At 27.8% G+C, this 16,608-nt stretch overlaps 2 protein-coding genes and 1 long non-coding RNA gene across 4 annotated transcripts; 2 read left to right on the forward strand and 1 right to left on the reverse strand.

The window, feature by feature from the left end:
- On the reverse strand, window positions 1-2,428 carry LOC114120535 (uncharacterized). Its single transcript, XM_027982473.2, has 2 exons — window positions 2,133-2,428; window positions 1-706 (listed from the first exon to the last, which is right to left on the reverse strand). The coding sequence occupies exons 1-2, from the start codon at window positions 2,159-2,161 to the stop codon at window positions 25-27; spliced, it is 711 nt and encodes a 236-aa protein (XP_027838274.1). The 5' UTR covers window positions 2,162-2,428; the 3' UTR covers window positions 1-24.
- A 4,326-nt stretch (window positions 2,429-6,754) lies between these two features.
- Window positions 6,755-12,825, forward strand: LOC114120534 (uncharacterized). Of its 2 annotated transcripts, XM_050207886.1 has the most exons (3): window positions 6,755-6,860; window positions 6,951-7,496; window positions 12,486-12,825. In XM_050207886.1, exons 2-3 carry the CDS (start codon window positions 7,009-7,011, stop codon window positions 12,709-12,711), a joined length of 714 nt encoding a protein of 237 aa, XP_050063843.1. In that variant the 5' UTR covers window positions 6,755-6,860; window positions 6,951-7,008; the 3' UTR covers window positions 12,712-12,825. The 2 variants fall into 2 exon arrangements, with proteins under 2 accessions (XP_050063843.1, XP_027838273.1); XM_027982472.2 differs by having other exon boundaries at window positions 6,767-7,496.
- Window positions 12,826-15,426: 2,601 nt separating this feature from the next.
- LOC126552923 (uncharacterized) lies at window positions 15,427-15,786 on the forward strand. Its single transcript, XR_007606393.1, has 2 exons — window positions 15,427-15,506; window positions 15,635-15,786. It is a non-coding gene; the product is annotated as an uncharacterized LOC126552923 (long non-coding RNA).
- The last annotated feature ends 822 nt before the right edge of the window (window positions 15,787-16,608 follow it).

A 16,608-nucleotide genomic window follows, 5' to 3' on the forward strand; every position in this document is an offset into this window, starting at 1 on the left:
TAATAATAATAGCATATTATTTATTTAAAAATGTTCCACTAGATTCTTATACTGAAATTGTTGAACCATTTTGTTAAAAATACATTTCGTTAATTCTAAGTCGTAGCAAGGATCATGGGGGTACAGTCCTTTGTGTTGTTTTGAACATAAAATTGTATGTGTTTCTACTAGATTCAACATTCGTCCTTGCTTATGATACATTCCTAAACTGTATTCGTATATGATTCTCATATTTCTCATTGTGATTAATTGTATGTAAAAATGTTGATTATTTGATACGTCATAACATGTCATATTTAATACATTATAATTATTTATTTGTAATCTCTCTAAAATGTCCATGTCTGTGGAACCGTTCCATAATACGATTATTGTCATTTTATTGTTATATGCTAGATAACGTTTAATAAATTCAGCGTTTAAATTGTCTGTACTGGTGCTTAGGCTGTTATCCAATTGCTTCATCAATGCAATCTGTAAATCTGGCCTTAAATACAGCTTAATAACTGAAATTACTTTCTTTATTTCTTGGTTGGTCAGTCGTCTAGCATTCTGATTTATGGGTAGTAAAAGAGGTTTTCCTTCCAATTTAACGGTCTTAAAATGATACGAGCTATTTGAAATTGCGCCAGATATTAAAACAATACTAGTTCCGTAAATTACTGTGAACTCGAAGTCCATTAAAATAAATTGGTGAGTTCGCTCTCTGAAATTTAAAATAAAACTTTTTAGGTCTTAAGTGCAAAAACAACAGTGGATATTTAAGCCATGCATGAATTGCACTTTTTAATATTTTTGAAATTAATAATTACGTTTGGAAATTTAAAAAAATTATATATATACCTACACATGTTATTGTATAGGTATTTATGTTTATTTTTTTTTGAGAAAACCCCCAATAAGAATAAGTTCACAATGAATAATTTTATTGTAATTATTGTTTTTTTTTATTGTTTTATTGATTACATTGCAATTCTCAGATACACCTATTCATAAGATCTTTGACATGAAATATAATCAATAAAAACAATAAAATCTAAATTATATTTTTTATAACTTGGCTTGATAAAAAACATATCAGCGATAACATTTCTGATGTATAAAATATAAAATAATGCTAACGAAGAAGTCAAGTTAATTGATAACGAACCTTCAAATAATGATCAAATATAAACTCTGAGATATGTCTGAAATCTAAATTTGTTATACCAGTTATCTATAAGGTCTAAGTGAGTTTAAAAGTTTGCAGAGGCTATGAGTGGATTGTCATTCATAGAGATGATTACTTTGTCGTTAGCATAGTTTGCTACTGATATATTAAGTGTAGGTAATTGGTTGATCTGCGGCGAATATATTATAGAGAATGGGAGATATAATGCTACCCCGAGAGACCCTAGCACTTATACTGCTAATACTTGATCTAACCCGTTTTGTATTTGGAAGGTTCGTTTAGTTAGATATGATTTGATCAGAAAATATAATGTTGAAGAAAGAAATATTTTTAGTTTATGTAGGAGACCATCGTGCCAGACTCTATCAAAAGCTTGTAATATGTCCAAGAAAACGGCAAAAATGTCTAAAAAACTAATAATTGCTTGTTATTAAAATATTATAAATAGATGGCTATGGACGGGTCAAAATTTAATAGATTTTTCTTAACAGTGATTTGTGAGCATTGTAACATACTCGTATTCTAATGATAATATTAATAATTTAATTCATTGTTGACAATGGTCAATGAAATATCATTTTCTATAAAAAAATTCTCGATTTTTTTAGCTTTTAGAAGGCGTTTATTGAGTTATGAACAATTATAACGGCTTAAAATTAATTTTAACAAAAAATTAAATAATGAATTGATAAAAGAAAAATTAAATCATAAAAATAACCATGAAGATACTTAAATCACTACAGTTTTTCTGGATTGACATTCGTAATAAACTTTATTTTACCAAGAAGTAACTTTAAAAATAGTGGCGATGATTCTATTGAAACTATAGCTTATTAACTTAAACTTAACATTGTGTTTACTATTATAATTTTTTTTTTATGAACTACTATTTACCAATTCATCGAATGAATTAAACATAGGTACCTATCAAAATTGTATACATATTATTCAGGTGACTTACGATTTCTTCATATAGGATGTCTCGTACATAATCTGTGTAAAATATTTTATTGCTTTTTTGTGTCTTATGAATCAAACTATTGATATATTATACTTGAGTTGTATGTATAAAAGTATATAATTCTGTTATTGAAGAAATACTCTGTGACCAGTAATATATCGATATGTGCTTGACGACTCACTATGTAAAATATAGTTTCAGGCGAGAAACGTCAGTTTATTTAACAAAACTTCATATTTAAACTAACAAAAATTTTAACTGCAAGGTGTTAATAATAGTTTTAAATACAACTATCATACGAGTTGCTTAGTTACTTTACAAAGTCAAGAGTTGCAAGTATTCTAATTATTTATTATTATTTTTTTTTGTTTCATATGACCCTAATAATTAATGACATAATATCAGTTTTGGTCCTTTAGAATTTTTTGTAGTAAAAATAATAGGTTAGATTTAAAACATCTAACATACCACAAAAGTCATTAAAATTATCATCATCTTGATACCTATTTTTTAACCCTAATTCCGCTAATTTCCTGTGAGTACTCTGACAAAGATGGTAGAAACATCCATTTATTGTTAAATGTTCGCCTAATATATTTTTCGTAGCATTTTTTGTATCATTTATTAGTGCTTTTTCAAAATCAACTTTCAAGTATAGTGGATCTGGAAAAAGATGTTCTTTTCACAGACTGAAAGAATAGCATGGAACATTATTTCGTAAATACTTTGAGTTTTTTTTTTCGAGTAGGCAGAAAAGAACCGTAAATAATTTATTATATTTTACAATTCTTACAACGTATAATTGCAAAAAAAAAAAAAAATCAGGGTCAATCCAAAGTTACCATCTGCATACCAAATATTTGAACTTGCACTTGCTAAGAGCTTCAAGTTACTTCTAGATCACAAAATGATGACCTTTTCATTTTCTTTACTATGGTTATTAAATAATAAAAACGTTTCATTTTCATAAATACTCTATTCATCTACAATACAATTATGGTTATATTAACAATTAATGGTGACACGTCAAAATATCCCCGACAAAATATCCCCAAACCAAAATATCCCAGCAAAAATATTCCATGACAAAATATCCCGCCTAAATGTTGACCTTTATTATAAAAGTTGCGATTAGAAGAAAATAATCGCACTTTATCTATAGTGAATGTGTGGTATTAATTATTTTGATGATAGTATAGATTGTCGTTTTATTTCATTACCTACAAAGCGTGTCGTTAACATTTAACGTTTCTTATTTTGTTTTATTGTTTTTTTATTTTATTAAGAAATGCTTGAATTTATTAAAAGCCAAAAAGGCAATAATTTATTAGTATTTGAAGGCTATTCGTTTAGCATTCATAGAAAGAGTGAAAAAAAATAATTTGGCGTTGCACGGAATATAAAAGGAAAAAATGTTTGACAAGATGTTACACAACCACAGACGACTTATCAGGTTTGTGATTTATAATTAATTATTAATGTAGGAACCTAAGAATTTTATACTTCAATGTCATAAAAAAAAATATATATTAATAAAATATAAGAATTATCGGTACCATTGATTTTATAATATAATATATGTTATGGTAAAAGTACAAATACTGGTAAAACCTAAGATACACGAGATCGTAAAATCGAACCTATTTTTAAGAGATAATATTTTTATCAAGTTTAATATACACTATTTGCAACAATACAACGAATATTTCTCGTACGATTATTTTCAATAGGCCTTTATATCAATCTACTATCTGTATCGCAACTTTTATCACATAGGCAGATACATCTTTGGTTAATTAAATTTATTGATAAAGTAGGTAATCGATACCCGTTTACTCGTATTTTTACTATTATATATATAACTATTACCCATTTTTACTATTTGCCTAAACCTCGTAGGGGAATTCATTGATAAGAGAAGAGATCACGAACACGCTCCAGATGCAGCCGGATTAGAATCAAGGAAGGTAATAGAACGAATAAAGAAAGCTAGTGATTCTACTCAAACAACACGAAATATTATCAGCGAAGCATTTTCTCAGTCATCTATGCCAGTTGCAGCTAGGTTACCTTCAACTGTTGCGCTTAGTCGGACAATTCAACGATCTCGAAATCGTAATAATGTACCTCCACCCAACCCTGTAACTATTGATTCTTTAGTAATACCTAGTGAATACACATTAACCTTGAGTGATTTACCTTTTTTGCTGTACGACAGTAAAAATAATGAAAAATGGGATATTAGTAACAGAATATTGATATTCACAACAAATGAAAATTTAAATGTATTGAACGACTCCGAAATGTGGTTTGCAGATGGAACGTTTAAATCTGTGCCCAATATATTCACTTAACTTTATACTATTCACGGTAACATTAGCAGTATTGTATATCCACTTATATATATACTTATGTGTAATAAAAATGAAAATAGTTATTCTGAAGTACTTAATCAAATTAATATACTCAAACCAAATTTACTACCAAAATCTATTGTGATGGATTTTGAACAGGTATTTATAAAATCGTTTAAAGAATTATACTCTGATGTTACAATACATGGATGTTTTTTTCATTTTACCCAGTGCTTATGGCGAAAATTGCAATCGTGTGAATTAAAAAATAGATATTCCACAGACGTAATATTTGCACACGAAATAAAAAAATTATCGGCTCTCGCTTTTGTACCTGTTGATAATGTTATTTCTACATTTTAAGAACTAATTAATTCCGACTATTACGTTGAAAATGAGGAAGATTTACAAACAGTTGTTGATTATTTTGAAGATACATGTATAGGGAGACTAACACGTGGTGGTAGACGAAGAGCTCCTACTTTTCCAATTAAAATATGGAATATGTTTGATGCTGTAATACAAGGTTCTCCCAGGACAAATAATGCAGTAGAGGGATGGCATAGAGCATTTAATTCTGCATACTGGGAGCTAACCATGTAACAGTGTGGAAATTCATAAACATGTTGAAGCGAGAACAAGGTCTACAGGAGGCAAAAATGGAACAACAAATAGCTGGAGTGTCTCAATAGAAAAAAAGGCGTAAGTATAAAGATTTGGACGAGCGGTTAGTTGCTGTTGTAAAAAGTTATAGTGACACTAATAAAAATAAATATTTAAAATCAATAGCGCATAACTTAATATTATAATACATGTTTTATTTTGTATAATTTTTAATATTTTTTTTTAGTAACTTATATTATAATAATTATATAACTTTTGACGAAAAACTTGGCATTTTTAATATTTTTTTTTAGTAACTTGTATTGTATGTCATGGAATATTTTTGCGGGGATATTTTTGTAGGGATATTTTGTCGTGGAACCACAATTAATATATTATGTTGATAATATAATTTGTTTTTTTTAATTTTTATTATATATATTTTTTTTTAATTTTTAGATTCTGAGCGGAGTAATTATTGTACACATATCATATGTTAATACATTTACTGTATTATTATTATTAATAATTATTTATAATATAATGGAACAGCGTGTTGTATGTTGTGCCTGTTAGACCGAGTTTTTCTCCATATATTAATAATAAATAAATAAATAATATTGTATTAATTGTCAATATTCATAGTACATACCTTCTATTTTTAAATCTGTTAGATTTTCAGATACTATTGAAAAACTCCGAGTCCTTTGATTTTGAATTGTTTTTTTTAATAGATTTTTCTTTGGGAAGTTCTTCAAAAATACTTTCCGAAAGACTCGTCATAGCTTCTGAAAATAACTGTGCTGGCGTAGACTTCGTTATTTTAGCCCATGTTTTAATTTTAATTTTAATTTTTGAGACATCAATTTCATTTTGACACGAAAGATGATTGTGTTCATGATCAATTTTAATTAAACATTTTTTATCCACGGACGTTTTTAAAATACATGAACATTTGTGACTATTTTTTTTTGCAGCATTTCCACCTTATAAAATTTAAACGCACTATGTGTACAACATACATATACTTTTTAAATGTCAACTTTTCTTTGCCCTTCTGGCTCTCGAAAATATCTAGAATATCCATAACATTATTCAAATAGAAATTAAAAAAAAGCACAGAGAAATATATGATATACGAAAGCACACTATAGTTATCACTGTAGTACTGAATACTGAGAAATGAACACACAAAGGATTTGACAAATTTTATAAATTACCACTTCTATCAGAATAGGTATTAAAGATAAAGGTACCTTTCTTATTCATTATAACATTATGGCACATTGTTGCAATACCTTTTATTATATTATCTAATCGATATGACAGACATACTGGCAGCTCTGAATCGTTGTTATCGTAGGTCATCAATAATTTATCATCGAATTAAAAATTAACGTTATTTGTGGGAACATAACAATTGTATGTAGTTAGTAAGTATGTTATATATTTTGTGATTTTTTTACGCAATAACATATTAACACCAATATTTAGATTAATTTGCAAAATATATAGGGGTTTTTTTTCCGATGTTATTTTTACGAGGTTTAAATTTCCGGGGTTATTTTTCGCGGTACCGATTATATTCATTGTTTTTGTTTACAACCCAAGTTATTTATCTGTTTATATATAATCTGTGATAATTTCGTAACGTTGGAGATTCAACACGTTTATTTAATTTAGTTTTGTTATGATTCAATCATATATTCAGAAAATAAGAATCAGTAAAAATAAATGTCAACCTTCGTATTATACTATAGCAAAAAAAAACGTATATATTGTTCTCTTATAAAATTATAGTGTCATCATAAAAAATGAATGACAAGAGTTTAACGACTGCTTGAATTATTCATAATTACAGTGTTAAAGACATAGAGGACAATACGTTAGGTTGTTTATGCGTGACTCCATTAACCAGTATGGAACACGTATGTCCGAAAATCCATCGGTTGGTGGCATGTTTCACATGTGGTTCACAGACTTTACCGCCGTACCGATTGTGTGTAAAGGCGCACGTGGGCTGTCCACCATGCATCAAGTACCTGTCGCGATGCGCTTGCGGTTGCCATTTTCTCAGAAGGTCGAATACGACATTTAACTGGTTGGTATCCGCTATGAAGTTACAGTGTAAGTATCGGGTTAACTATGTGGATGACAATCGACGTTTATCTATCCCGAGCCAAGTCGATTGCACGAATAAATGGTTTTCCGTCCAAGAACTCCGAGACCACTACCTAACAAGCTGTGCGAAAAATGTGTTTACCTGTCCCTTGCAAAACTGTGGTCACGTGGACCGCATTGACACCATAACTGACCACTACGAAACGGCTCATGGCCCATTGGAATCGTTAAGCCCCAATGACTACCACCAGGCGCCAAATTGCGTTATGTTCAAGTTGACGTCCAAGTAAGTCTAGTGCTATAGGGTTTTATTTAAATTATAAAATAGGCTCGTTCATAGCACAACCACGCCAATCCGGTATACAATGTATATATTATTTTAATTAAAGTAAACACCACTATACTTTCCCATCAGTTTTTCGCACAATTAAATGAACATAAAAACACTAAAACATTAAACGTAAACCACCCCGGTGTGCAAAAGTGCAGCGCCCCGTGTACCTTCGCGCCGACACATTAAAATTTATATACAAAAATTAATTGTACTTGGTGTTTAAAACATTGTTAAGTTGATCATTCATAAGGATATAGTATTATTATTCATTTGATTATGTTTTATAATTGTGTAATTAACTGAATAAATATTTTAAATAATTCTTAAAATAAAAATTGTAGAACGTTTGAAATTAATAAATCTTAAACCATTTTGTCCGTTCCAAAAATTAAAAAGTAACATTGAATACTGTGGATAACGATCAAAATACATTTTTTTTCAACAATGCCTGTCGTTTATTGGTCGAAGTAGTTTCTTCTGCGTTTTCATTGTCAATTTGAACATCAATCTGATTATTTTGAATCTCATAGACATTAACTAAACAATTTCCTATTTTATCTTTTTTTTTTTAATTCCGATTCCCTCCATTACATAATTTTATACTTATGGTAATGTAATGAGAAATAAATTGGTATAATTTAGGTATGAGTATACGACATATACTTACTTTTTCTGGATTTGTAGCAGCAACATATGAATAATGGTTTGGAATTTTTCTAAGCGAAATATCGGTTTTTTCTAGTTTTTCTTTTTCCGCCTTTTTTACGCTGCACCGCATAATCTAATTCGTTTATCTGACATTATTAACATTAAAATATTATAACTTATTTTATATTAATGCAAATAACTCTTATTATATACGTTGTTGTCAAAATAATATTTTAACAGCTGCTTTTTGGTGGTATTTATAAGTAAAATAATATGTATTATTATACAGTCATACAAGAAAAATCATTATTATGTATTTTTTATTTTATGTTGATCCTCAATAATTTGCCGTCCCGGGGCAATTGCCCCCCTTACCCCCGTTAAACGTGGCTCTGTAAATTCCCCTACCACAATTACCACCCATGAATATCAAGTGTGAATTTATTCATAAACCAAAGTACACCGATGCTGATTTACCCATGATCTTTAGTAGTTAACTAAAATAAAGATAAATCTAGTATTACATGTATCTAAATCGTGACTTTATGTATTGTAAAATATTATCTGCTTAATCCTTTCAATTCCAATAATGCGTTTCAAAATAAATTGTGTTTTTTATTCACCATATCTTGAATATTTCAAAATGTTAGCACACTGATTTCTGGATATTTTGTCGTGTACATTGGGACTCGATGGCACAAAAATAAGAATTTAAACCGGACTCTATATCTCTCCATATATAAAGAAAAATGTACTTTAATAATAATCAAAGCAGAGCCGAACATATTTGAGTTATAGAATAGAAATTTTGAGGATAGATTAAATAATAAAATTTCACCGTGCAGAAAGGATTTTTCAAAATATTTTGATTTTAAAAGGTTAAAATCGGTAAAAATAAGTTTTTATATGTTATTTTTCAACATAAGTCAGGTTGTTATACCAAATATATAAAAACTACGAGGTGGTACATTATTATATCTTTGAAACTTAAGGGTTAGAAATTATCAACTTATGTACAAATCTCACCTACCTGATAATATACTACTAGCATAATAATAAGAGAGTCTCACGAGCAACGCCAAATTTAATAGCTACCTATAACAAAACCTGACTAACTCACCGACTGATAAACTTTGAGCCTGAACAATGATAATCGAAGCTTGCAATTTACACAGTATATTTGTACTACAAATTTAGTGTGTAATAAAATTTTTTTAACAAAATTCGTATTTTAAAGTGGTGCTTCCACAAGATTCTTGGGATTCAAAACGGTCAATGAAAAAAAAAATGTTTTTAACACCGTTAAACCAAGTATTAAATAACAAATTAAATACATTTTGACTCATATTATAGAATTGGTATTTTTAACGGGCAACGAAGTGCACGGGATTAGCTAGTATTAAATATATTACACATACTAATAAAACTAATTTAACCCGGGATAGGTATCATAATATAGTTTATTTAATTTGGTTTAAAATGTTCATCTTCATAATATGTATTGTATTTATAACATTTAGCTAGGGCTCATAGGTAACTTTTTGACTGTTAAAATTTTTTAATTTTATAATGAATGAAGATGATATTAACCGCGCGTTAAATAATTCATTTAAATACTCCGATGAAGATGACGACTTCCTTGATAAAGATTTTACTCTAAGTGAGAATGTAAACGATTATTTGCTTGAAAGAATATTGTTAACTATTAACTGGTTCCAAAAATAAAGAAGATGTATACGAAAATTTAGAGAACAATGAAAGTAATAGGAAAAATAATAATTTAGATGCAGTAGAAGACAATACAGAGCACAATGTACAAGAAAGTTAAATTTCAAACGGCAAAAAAGATCTACAAACCCGTTAATCAGGAAGAGAAATGTGAAAAAAGTACTTCGAGCACAAGGTAAAGAATGTGCATGTTTGAGAAATGAAATTATAAAAAGAAGAGTAACAGGAGGTTCTCTTTGTAAATAAAGTTAAAATGTTTTGAGGCTGTAACAGAAGAACAAAAACATTTATGTAAAAAAATATTCAACAATATTGCTGATAAAAAAAGATACCTTTTTTGTGGCTTAATACTAATTAATGATATGTTAAGAAGTCGCCTTATAAATAATGAAAAACCAACAGGAGTGTTGCTTGCTTATATAAAGTGTGTATTGATGAGACCAATGAAATAAAAATTTGTAAAACTGCATTTTGCTCATTTTTTGTTATTGACAAAGTAGTAATTGAGAGGATTTATAGTAAATTAAAACATATTAGACTTAGCAGATAATATTTGATTGGCAAAAACACAATGCGTCCTAATAAATTATCTGATAATATTTTATTTCAATTATCGGCACATACTCAGAGCTTCCTCGAGTGTGTAACACACTACAGCAGACAAGATAATAATGCAAACGTTAATTAACTGCTAAGCTTAGTGTACATAAAATGTATGAAATGTATATTGAAAAATATAAACATAACATAATATATGAGATATTAATAAATGGAAAAAAAGCTAATGTAAAAAAAAATGTAAAATGTAAAATAATGTAAAATATCCATTTTTTTTTAATTATTTTAACAATAATTTTAATTTGTCGTATGGTGATCCAAAATCAGACACTCGTTAAACCTGTGATCAACAAAAAAAAACTGTATTAATACCTAGTTAAATCCAGATATTAAAATATCTTTGATTGCAGAAAAACAAATTTATCACAAAAAAAAAAAAAAAACAATTATTTAATGTTGATCTAAAAAGATCATCATTCAGCAAAAACAAACCAAGCTTACTTTTATCATGTACGATGAATCAGTTTCCAAAAAAATACCAGAACGAGGTTATAAGTTTTTTCCTTTATTGTTTACAAAACTTACTTTAAGGCTCATATTAACATCACATAACATACTATACATTGTTACATGACCGGTCGTTTCTGATTGGCTTGTTTTAAATAATACACTTTAAATTGTCTTATATAGTCATACATCGTCATCTATAATTATAAACTATAGTTGAATTTATTTTTTTTTAATTTAATAATATTATCATTTTGGGAATCTGGCGCCAATGTGAAAAAAAATGTTACTGTAGTGATATGTGATTGTACCAAAAAAAAAAAAAAACGAAAATATCCCTCGACTTTCTATGCAACACCCCCTCAAGTTTTTCACAGAGTAACCGTTATATAACCTAACCTACTACTCTTATAAGTTATAATTTGTCGGTACATTCATATAAAACCATAATCTCCATAAAAATGAAAACTAATAAAAGAAAAGTGAATAAAATAATGCAAAAAATATTTCAAGTGTGTTGGAAATGAACCTGGGAATTATTTATTTATTTTATTCATTTATTTATTGTGTACCTATATCAAAGGGTATTCACCCTTTTATAAATTATATAAAGAGAACATATCAGAGTATATTATAATTAAAATTAGTAAAAACAAAAAAAATAAAATAAAAATAAAAATAGAATAAAATTGGTAAAACAAATTAAAATAGTATATAAATATAAAAAATTCTAACTAATGAATAATAAGTATATAGTATAAGCATGTGTACAAAGCGTTTTTGGGTAACAAAATAAGCTAATCAGAATTGATCAGTTGTATAGCGAAGTGTAGTAGGTACCTATGTTAATATGCAACCCGGGCACAATTCCGTGCATGTACGTAAACACGACGTGTTTAAATGCAATTTAGAAGGAAAATTGCCATTTTTTATTGTATAATTTACTTAACTTGCGTAGGCGCGAATCACCACTTTTTATTACTTAATCTACTATGTTACCCTTGTGAATCGCCGTATTTTTTATATCTTTGTAAATTTTTGTATAATATTGTGTATATCAACGTTGTTACCTATACCTATAGGAATAGGTAGCACAGCTGGCCAACAGTACATCCACTGCCCACATAATATTATAACTTTAAAATTGAATCTATAATTATTATATCTATTTATCATAAATTATATTCAATATTGTATTATTGTTGTTATGGAACTATATCTCTGGCCACCCTGTTTTTCACAATTTTTGAAAAGGGAAGTACATAAACAGTGTCGCTTATGTACTTTCAAAAAAAAAATAAAAAATACAGACTATAAGGTTCTTAAAATTGTCTTTTACGATCTGGTTCGGCGATGGTGACGTAAATATAGTATAATATGTTGTTGTTAATATTATAATAATTTAAGTTGCTAGTTCTTAGCAAAATATATTATATTTTAGTTTGACAGTGTATGAAATATTATGTGTTTCTAAATGTTTCTGAATTTTTTTGCATGTAGGAAGCAAGCACAAATCTTAAAAAAGATTTTCAATGGATATTTCATGTTCAGCGTTAAGCCATATCGTCGCAATTGTCGGGATTCCAATTTACTACTATCCATGCAAAATATCAATCCTTCAGACGCATTTCAGTACATATACACCGCATCAATGGAGTCACGCCAGAATCCAATTACGGTCACTGTTACATTAGTGGAGGCTAATAATAGTACAATAAGCACATAATAGGATGCAGCATTATAGAAATTTTATGTATAACTAGCTGTACCCGTCACGGCATTGCTCGTGAAAAGAATTGCAAGTCAAATATATTTTTAATTTAAATTTTTAACATAATAACATTTATTGGATAGTAAAAAATTGTATTGCATGGCAAAAATAGGGAAATTTATGCTCATTGCTAATTTTTATTATTTAATAGATTTAATCTATAAAGTGCAAAAATTAGCGTTCGTGTATTTAAAATTTGAAGGAAAAACTATATAAATAATATATAATAATAATATAATAATGTATAAATTAAGTCTAAGATTTAAAAAATGTCTTAGTATACGACAGGGGTGGACAAATGGTGGCCCGCGAGCTTTTTAATGTGGCCGACCTACATTTCTAAATTACATCATACAATTTTACCATTTTCGTGTTTATGTAGTGCAATATTTTTCACAAAAAAGCGTAAAATTGATGATGAAAATAAAAATTTTAACACCTCATGGGAGAGGTGGTCTGGCCCGTTAGAAATTAATTTACTAAAAATTGGCTCTCTAGTAACTTAAAGTTGCCCACCCATGGTATACGACACTGTCGATTTCTTTTGTGTTCGGGGCAAGAATGTACTTGTTTGATTGATTTAACGTGATAAAGGGTAATGTACAGTTGTCTGTGTGAAAAACATTGAACAATGAAGTCAAATCCAGCAACGTCAAGTGTTTGTCTCTGAGCCTTATTTATATTCATCCCGAATGCTAATTTAATTGGAAATTGTCTATGTCTAAATTATTGTAATGGTGAATCTGTGGTATAATTGATATTTTTGGTATTAAGACCAGTACCACGGTCCGTTAATATTATATACTCAATTAATAAGCTTAATAATTACATCAGATAATTGGAAAAACTTATATCAAAATAAAGAAAAAAAGAAACGGTCTATTGAAGAAGAAAAAGAAATGAGAAAGAAAACTAGGGAAGAAAACAAAATATTGAAAGAAACAAAACCAAAAAAGACAAATAAAAGAAATATTGTAAAAAATTTATTTTCAGATTTAAGTAGAAATTATAAACCAGAAACAGTGACTAGTCAAACTATTAATTTAGAAACTTTTCAATTTGAGGATTCATATAATATTATAGATCAGGGGTGGCCAAACTTTTTTTGGTCACGATCTACTAAAAATATACTTCACCTTTGAGGATCAACTTCCATACATTTTTTTTTATTATTGAATAACTATAATTATTAAGAAACATATAGAGCGCGTGGCCCTAAAAATTAATTCTAACTCGATCGACTTTGAAATTGTCCAAGATCGACCGGTGGATCGCGATCGACTGTTTGGCCACTCCTGTTATAGATGAACTACCAAGTTCACCAAACCCTTGTAGCAATATCTATAACAGTTGCATTATTAAAACAGGATATTGTAAATGATGTAATACTGATATACAACAATCAAACTTGGGTATTGAATGTAACTTTTGCTGTGATAAATTCCACCAAAAATGTACCAACTATGATTCATTTTGTAATCTCAGTAGTGATGAAACACTTTTTATTTGCCAAAGTTGTGAAAAATCGGTAATTGTTAACTAAGTTTTATTTTATTGTTTTGATACTGATTAACTTACATAAGATTTTTTTTATACCTATTTAGTTTGTTTTTATTATTCTTGAAAAAGTTATTTTCTTGATTTTTTTATATTGACTATTTTTAAAAAGATTTTCATGGTTTTTTTTTATTATTATATTATTCAAAGTTCTACCAAGAACCTACTTACCTACCTATTTGGTACTTACATTTGTTTTATTTAGATATTCTTTTGTTGTTTTTATAATTATAAATTTGTTAGATATGTTCCTATATAAAGAGATAATTAGTTTTATTTTATTGTTTTGATATTGATATTTATTTCATTATTTTATATTTTAATTAACTTACTCAAGATTTGTATACTTATTTTGTTATTTTTATTATTCTTGAAAACATTATTTTCATGTTTTCTTTATATAACCTAATTTTGAAAAGATTTTCATGTTTTTATTATTATTATACTATTTAAAGTTCTACCAAGAACCTAACTACCTATTTGGTGCTTAAATTTGTTTTATTAACTAGTTATACTTTTGTTGTTTTTATTTATAATAAAAATTATTTTAAATAATATTAGTAATTTATATTTTTTTAATTGTTACAAAAATTGTTGCACACTTTGCATAGGCACCTACTACTTAATCATTATAAATGTGAAATTATTTTCTTAAATTTTGTTACCTGTGTAGAGGTAATACACTAACACTAACTGGAATCGTTAAAAAAATAGTTGTAGACAGTTTAGTATTGTACTATACATATACCTAATATAGGGTAGGTATTAATTTCTGGCTTACTATACAATACCTATTTGGTTTGTGATTCCATTTATAACAACCACTGCATAGGTAGTACCTAAGTATTATGAGGATCTGTGATATATTTTAAGATAATTATACATTATTATTCAAAGAACATAACTTAATGGTAAGTACTATAATTTATCAATACCTATATACCTGTAGATTTCCTTAAATTAGAATGTATATAATTATTATGAATTAAGGTTTTTTTTTCTATTTTACAGATAAAGCGATTACATATACTATGTTTTTTATTTTAAAATTTCAGGAATTTATAACAGTTTCATAATATAATTTAATTTATTTAGTTTTTAACTTTTAGTGGTAAATACAGATGTCGACGCCGAACAACAAAAGTCCAATTTCATATTGCCACAGGTTGATGCCAACGAAACACATCATACAGGTATAACATTTATAATATAATTTAATATAAATAGTTAATCGCTAAATGTCATGTTTTTTATTTTAAAATTTCAGGAATTTATAACAGTTTCATAATATAATTTAATTTATTTAATTTTTAACTTTTAGTGGTAAATACAGATGTCAACGCCGAACAACAAACGTCCAATTTCAAAGCCTTTACACTTTTACATGTTGATGCCAATGGCGATTGAATATTGGCGATTGAAATTGATAAAACTTTATATTGTTTTTTACTTAATATACTTATGTACTTTATACTTATTCTTTCGATTTTGGTAATTTTTTTTCTTATTTTTCTTATTTATGTTTATTAGCTAAAAATTTAAAATAAATGTTGTTGAATTATAGCATGAATTATAGTATATTGTAGCTATGTTACTTATGCCGGTATGCATAGTCCTGATATTATGGGCAACATAATATAGCTTATGTGTTACATAACAATGTAACTCATAAATTATTTATGTCATACATAAGGAACTTATGAGATGCCTAAATTTTATTCTTGCACAGTCAATATTTATGTGTTTCATTGTAATGGGAAGTTTTATAAAAACAAAAATCGTTTTTAGATATGTCGATATGTTCATACCAGTGTTATCAGTAAACATTATACTGATAATAACAAAAACAAAAGTGTATGTACTCTACCTAGGTACTAACTACACTATTACAAATTTTTAAATCGTGGTCTTTTCATCTTTTGGCTTTTGAGTTTTAACTTTTGGTGTTAAGTACTTAAGTGTTGACGTGTGAAAGGGACAATCGTGTTATTATGTCGGATGATAAAATGAAACGCTTACGTGCTCCTAATATAACCGAGGAAGAGAAAGCCATTATCCTATATTGTATTTCTAAAGAAAAACATATAGTTGAGTGTAAAAAAACCGATAAATTCAATAACAAAGAAAAAAATGATGCGTGGGAAAGAATTACTTTGAGTTTTAATTCAAACCAAAGTGTAAATAAGGTAAGTACCTTACTGACTACTGACAAATATGATTGTATAGTTTTAACTTTTATAAGCCATTATTGTTTAATTTTTAAAATAGAGAGATACTAAATGTCTACGTCGGTTT

This window comes from Aphis gossypii, chromosome X (assembly GCF_020184175.1).
Source record: "Aphis gossypii isolate Hap1 chromosome X, ASM2018417v2, whole genome shotgun sequence".
In the NCBI taxonomy this organism is placed as follows: domain Eukaryota; kingdom Metazoa; phylum Arthropoda; class Insecta; order Hemiptera; family Aphididae; genus Aphis; species Aphis gossypii.

Excerpts from the sequence above, each read along its gene's own strand:
- LOC114120535 (XM_027982473.2), bottom strand. The coding sequence starts at position 2,161 with ATGTACGAGACATCCTATATGAAGAAATC. Across the intron at positions 707-2,132 it reads ACATCCTATATGAAGAAATC|AGAGCGAACTCACCAATTTA; the intron begins GTAAGTCACCTG and ends TTTAAATTTCAG.
- LOC114120534 (XM_050207886.1), top strand. The coding sequence starts at position 7,009 with ATGGAACACGTATGTCCGAAAATCCATCGGTTGGTGGCATGTTTCACA. Across the intron at positions 7,497-12,485 it reads ATGTTCAAGTTGACGTCCAA|GAAGCAAGCACAAATCTTAA; the intron begins GTAAGTCTAGTG and ends TTTTGCATGTAG.